Genomic DNA, 6270 nt, shown 5'->3' with positions numbered 1-6270 from the left:
TTATTACATTATCTAATTTTGATTGTGTGTTTTCTCATTATTGTAATGTCTTTTTCATTTTTACTTATTATCTTTGCCTATTTTTTCCTAATCCTGTGGCCCCTTTCTCTTCATTTTCATCATGATCCCTCTTTGGTGCTTTTTCTTTGCTTTCAATTATTAAATAATGCTTCTTTTATCATTTCTTCCGTCTCCCGCCCTCCTTTCATCTCATCCACTCACTGCTTCCACAATTACTCTAAGTACATTTTAATTTCAAAGCACACTCTATATTACTTTTTATATTTACTGCCTTGTGGTAATTGGTGATATATTAATGTGTTTAAATTAATTTTGAGCATACATTTCTACACCTGGTAGAGTTAGGTTTGGTGCTGCTACAGCAGTTGGTTTAATCCTTGTTGAGTATTACTGTCGACTTCAAGATCAGACTACTAAGAAGATTTACAAATAAAACAACAAAAAATTAAAATCAAAGTATATACAAACTGCAACACAGAAGCAAACAAAAAATAACGCAACATGACTTCTCCAAATGATCATAGCTCCTCAATAACAAAAAAAAAATACTGACATGGGTAAAATATGAAATTAGAAGTCAAAAATTTATTAGCAAAAATTAGCAACAACCTGAAAGAGATTATAAACAAGTATATGAGTGAGGCATGGAAACTAAACCAAGACCTAGACAAGAAAGCTAGTAACACACAGGGGAAAGTCAACAACATGTATGAAACTTAAAGACAGGATGGAAAAGACATAAGCTTGGAAGAGAAGTTCATCAGGAAAATTCAGAATTTGAAAACAAATAGGACTGTTAGAAATAAAGATTTCAATAACCCTAAAAATGCAATAGAAGTACCACAAACAAACAAATAAATAAACAAACAAATGACAGACCATCAGATAGAGGTCAAGGTCAAGGGATTACATTAAAACACTAGTAATGGAAAAAATAAATGAGCATGACCACACCATCCCAAACCTCTGGATTACTATCAAGATATCAAACACAGAAACTCATGGGATAGATGAAGGTGCAGTAAAATCAAAAGTCACAAGATTCTAGTCAACAAAATTTCAGCAGAAAATTGATTAAATCTGTATAGACATCCAAACACAAGAGGCCTTTAGAACCCTAAAGAAACATCACTAGAGAAGAACAGCATAAAGGATATTATAAGCAAATGGTAAAAATATAATGCTGGAGGCTGACAATGGAAAACACAACCCACCCAAAATGTAAACATGTCTGAATAATATCAGATCCTTCAGCAGCAGTCTTAAAGACATGAAACCACAGAATTTATGGCCCCAAAGTAAATGAGTACCAACAAACATTTCTATATTCAACCAAACTATCATCAGTTCATAGCCACCAAACAAGCACTGCAGAAAATGCTTAAAATAATACCACAGATTGACGGAGATGGGGAGATTCATTATGTGCCAAGTTGCACAAGCATGAGTCTCCAAATTTCTATTCCCAGTATCAACGTAAATGCCAGGCACAACAGCAAATATCTGCAACTCCAATGCTGATGAAGCAGAGACAGGCAGATTCTTGTCATTGGGTACCAGTCTAACAAAGTGGTTAACTCAGGGGCAGTACTAGATATTCTGTCTCTAAAAGTAAGATGGAGATAGATCAAGAAAGATATACAAGGTCAAAACTCTGGACAGGAACTAAAAATCTACAGAGAAACCCTATCTCGAAAAATCAAAAAAAAAAAAAAAAAAAAAAAAAAACCTCTGTCTTCTATCTGTAAACACTGTGCACACACTCAGAGAAATATGGTATGTACTCACTCATAAGTGGATTCTAGCCATAAACAAAGGCTATTGTTAAGCCTATAATTCCTGATCCTAGAGAAGTTAAATAAGAAGGTGAACCCAAAGAAAAACCTATAGTTATCCTCCTGGATATTGAAAGTAGACAAGATCGCCAGGCAAAAGTTGGGAGCACGGGGGTGGGGGTGGGGTGGGGGTAAGGGGAAATGGGGAGAGAGAAATGAGAAGGGGAGGATGGGGAGAGCTTGGGGGAATGGGATGGTTAAGATGGAGGAAGGGTAGATATGGGAGCAGGGAAGAAGATATCTTAAATAAGGGATATCTTTTAGGGTTGGCAAGAGACTTGGTTCCAGAGGGGTTCCCAGGTGTCCAAAAGGATTTCCCCAGCTAGGTCCTTGGGCAGGCGAGGAGAGGGTGCCTGAAGTGGCCTTCTCCCATAGCTACACTGATGAATATCTTGCATATCACTATAGAACCTTGATCTGGCGATGGATGGAGACAGAAACAGAGACCCACATTGGAGCACCGGACTGAGCTCCCAAGGCCCAGATGAAGAGCAGAAGGAGGGAGAACATGAGCAAGAAAGTCAGGACCTCGAGGGGTGCATCCACTTACAGAGATAGTGGGACTGATCTAATGGGAGCTCACCAAGGCCAGCTGGACTGGGACTGAATGAGCATATGATCAAACCGAACTCTCTGAATGTGGCTGACAGTGATTGCGAACTGAGAAGCCAATGATAATGACACCGGGTTTTGATTCTAAGGCTGTGTGGGAGCCTAGTCTGTTTGGATGTACACCTTCCTAGACCTAGATGGAGAGGGGAGGGCCTTGAACTTCCCACAGGGCAGGGCACCCTGACTTCTCTTAGGACTAGAGAGGGAGGGGGAGGGGAGTGAAGGGAGGGGGAGGGAAATGGGAGGAGGGGAGGAGGTGAAAATTTTTAATAAATGAATTAAAATAAATAAAGAAAGAAAGAAACAACAAAACAAAAAAAACCCACGTCCAATTGAATTAAATGAATTAGGAGACCTCTGTTAATAACAAGGTTAAATATAAATGGCTTTAACACACCAATAAGAAGAGATTAGCTTATTCAATTTAAAGACAAGATCCAATGATCTATTGTATTTATGGGTTGTGAGAAATCATATTAGAAAGGTATAGTCACATGCATGTTTATTGCTGAACTATTCACAATAGCGAAGATATAGATCCTGTCCATATCTTTGATATCCATCAATAAATGAATGGACCAATGAAATGTACTATTATAAACAATGGAATTTTATTAAACTATAAAGAAATAACTGGACAAATAACAAAATTTTGATCACATTATATATATATATATATACATATATAATATATATGAAACATGAAGGTAGAGAGGGAAATGAGAGATGTAAAGTGATACATGCAACATACAATAAGGGAGTAATCAAATACAAGAGGTAACAGAACATTTGTATCAAGAATGCAGAAAGGAGAACGCAGGAGAAATAAAGGGCACCAATAAAAATTGGAGAACAATCAAGAAAAGGCTGGGGGAGTAAATAAGAAAGTACGATGATGTATACATATGAAAATATCGCATGAAATCCACTCCCTTACACACTAACCCAAAAATGTAATAAAAAGTTAAAGGCTATTCAAAACACAGAGACAAGACAAAAAGAACAATTTTCTGAGACTAACCATTGCTTTATAAAATTTCACTTTAATGATACACAATATTTGAAAACGGTTGGCTTCAAAATTTCCAGTGGGAAAGATTTATATTAGTAATGATACAACAACAAAGATTTATTAAATGGCAATGCTTGTTCTGCATTAATGATAGGATTCAATTCAGCTCATTGGAGTATTTTCCTTATAAAAACTTAGGCTCAACTTAACCTTAGCAGAATGAAACTGCATGTATTGTGTGATTCTTCTTTAATCTGTTGATTTAAATGTATCAAATGAAGTTGTATCTGAAGTTACATGTGAAACAATCAGTCTAACTAGAGAATGACACAGCTAATTTTAGTAAACAAATAAATGAGAATATTTCCCAATTAGTGCCAGTAAACAAAAACTATGCAAGACATCACAAACCCACAGACATTTAGGCAAAAAGGTTTCATTTTGAGATTTTAATCTCCAGTTTGTTAAATATGCAGAGCACAATTCTATTTAAGGTGTTTGCATTTTGGTTTCCATGGTAACTTTGAGAGGCTCATCTGAAATAATTTTTTAAGGTGAGGAAAAATCTTACAGACATTTTAAGTTATAATGTTGGTATTTCCATAACTCATATTAATATAAAAAGCCATCCAATTGGCACAAGTAGTTATGTTTTCTGAATAAAGTTAGGGTCATATTCTGATGTAGACTTCCCAATGTTTAGATAACTTGTACATGCCCATTACTTTTTAATATATTTTTTCTCAGGTGAAGATGAGACGATTGGCCCCATTACTGAGGAATAGGTATGAGACTCTTTCTGTTGACTATCACGTTGTGTGAAGAGAAAGTTTTTTCTCAGAAGGGTCCCGGATGATATTGGCATAGAGAACTCCTGTAGACAGATTATTTGATTGAAGTGGATGTTTCTTCCCAACACTCAGTATCACTTTGAAATGACATGACTAAACTGACAGAGTAGAAAGGTTATTCTAGATAATCATTTCATCACATTGTGTTGGAACATCCAAACATTCAAGAGAGATGGTCTGAAGATTCTCCTTCCTCTGATGAATTTCCAAAGTACTGTCCTTACATCTCACACATGACTGGATGAACAAACTACCATGCTCTGAAAATTGATCACGAAATTCAGAAGTCATAAAATAATACACAACTGGATCAAGACAACAATTCAGATTTGCAAGACACAGGGAAATGATGTGAAAACACAGAGTACTTTTAATAAAAGAACAGTTGGAGAAGACGTGTTGCTTCACCATCATAAAAAACGGGAAGTTGAGATGGTAAGGCGTGAAGCACACTATGAATACCACCGCACACATTAGGACCATCCTCAAAGCCTTTTTTCTCTCTTTAATATTCTGGGGTGGATCATGGAATTCCTGTAGAGATTTTCTTGTTTTCCATGTGCAATATGTAATAATTACAACAGGCAATACAAACCCTCCAAGTTCAGCAGCCGTCACCATGCCGATGGAGGAAGCCATACTAATGTCATGAAGCCCTAAATCAGCAAAGCAGGATTCGCTGTTGTTGGCTAGGCCTGCACTTCTCAGAATGGGAAGTGGCAAACAGGCAGTACCCACGACGACCCAGATGGCAACACTGATGCCCACGTCGTACCTACGCTTCCAGTTTCTGGCTCTGAATGGCTTGAGGAGAAAGAGGCATCTCTGAAGGCTGATGCATGTCAAGAAAAAAATGCTGGCATACATGTTGAGATATTTCAGATAGAAGCAGAGCAGGCAAAGAGCCCTCTGGAATGGCCAGTGACGGTTGATATAATAGTAAATCCGGAGAGGTAAGGACAGGACGTGAGCGAGATCTGCCACGGAGAGGTTGATCATGAAAATGATGGCCTTATTCTTCTTGCTGATGAAGCGGCACAGGACCCACAGGGCTGCACTGTTAGCCAGGAGACCAGGGATGAATATAAAGATATAGGTGGTTGCATACAGAGAGTATTGAAATGTCACATATGTGACACTGCAATTACTCTCAGCAGTGCTGGTACTATTGCTGCCCATCTTGAATATCTCAGTATGTTCATCAAGTTGACCTATAGAGTTATGGCTCCTGTCCAAAGATATAGGTGGTTGCCAAGAGGGTGTACTGAAATGGCATTTGCAGATCAGTGCACTTAACTGTCATACTATTTGTGCAGTGACTTCCCAACTTGTGCAATTATATTCCTTCCTTAGGCAAAGCCTTTGCTTGGTGGTTTCTATGGAAAATAGAATAAAGATAGGGTCAGAGGCAGGTCAGCATATTAGTTGTATTCCTACCAGAGGTGGTAAAATGTCATCTTTCATAAATTTGAAAGCTCTCATCTATGTCGAATTAAAATAGTGGAGCAATTTACCAAAAGACAAATAGTAACTAGGGAGATATTTTTGAAAATGTTAAAGATAGTTATTTTGACAATAACTTTAATCGGGTTTTTATTCTGACAGAGAATCATCAAAATTTTGCAGGTAACCAACAGCCAAGATCTCATGACCCATTAGCCCCCAGACAAATATCCCATCACCCTTGTGAAGTTCCATGTTTCATTTGTATACCTGTCTCTGTCCGAAAAGTTTGAGATTTAGCAACGTTATTGTCATCAACCCCAGGATAATGAAATTTTAATCCATTTTCAGTAGCTACTTTATAAATCATTATATGGTTGCTAAGGTGAGCTATGAAATCTTAATAGCACATGCATTAGGGGTCTAAGCAGGTGCTGGCAGGGCACCAGGTTTTAGGAAGGATAAGGTCTCAAGAAAAACAGGGCTCCCTTCTTCA

General features: G+C 37.6%; 1 protein-coding gene across 1 annotated transcript; it reads right to left on the bottom strand.

The window, feature by feature from the left end:
* Window positions 1-3182: 3182 nt before the first annotated feature.
* Window positions 3183-5623, bottom strand: LOC130867832 (putative P2Y purinoceptor 10). Its single transcript, XM_057760030.1, has one exon. The coding sequence runs from the start codon at window positions 5508-5510 to the stop codon at window positions 4452-4454; it is 1059 nt and encodes a 352-aa protein (XP_057616013.1). The 5' UTR covers window positions 5511-5623; the 3' UTR covers window positions 3183-4451.
* Window positions 5624-6270: the final 647 nt, after the last annotated feature.

Source organism: Chionomys nivalis, chromosome X (assembly GCF_950005125.1).
Source record: "Chionomys nivalis chromosome X, mChiNiv1.1, whole genome shotgun sequence".
NCBI classification, from domain to species: domain Eukaryota; kingdom Metazoa; phylum Chordata; class Mammalia; order Rodentia; family Cricetidae; genus Chionomys; species Chionomys nivalis.
This window is presented reverse-complemented; position numbering and strand designations above follow the sequence as displayed.

What these genes read in the sequence shown, in the direction of transcription:
- LOC130867832 (XM_057760030.1), bottom strand. Translation starts at nt 5,510, where the DNA reads ATGGGCAGCAATAGTACCAGCACTGCTGAGAGTAATTGCAGTGTCACA.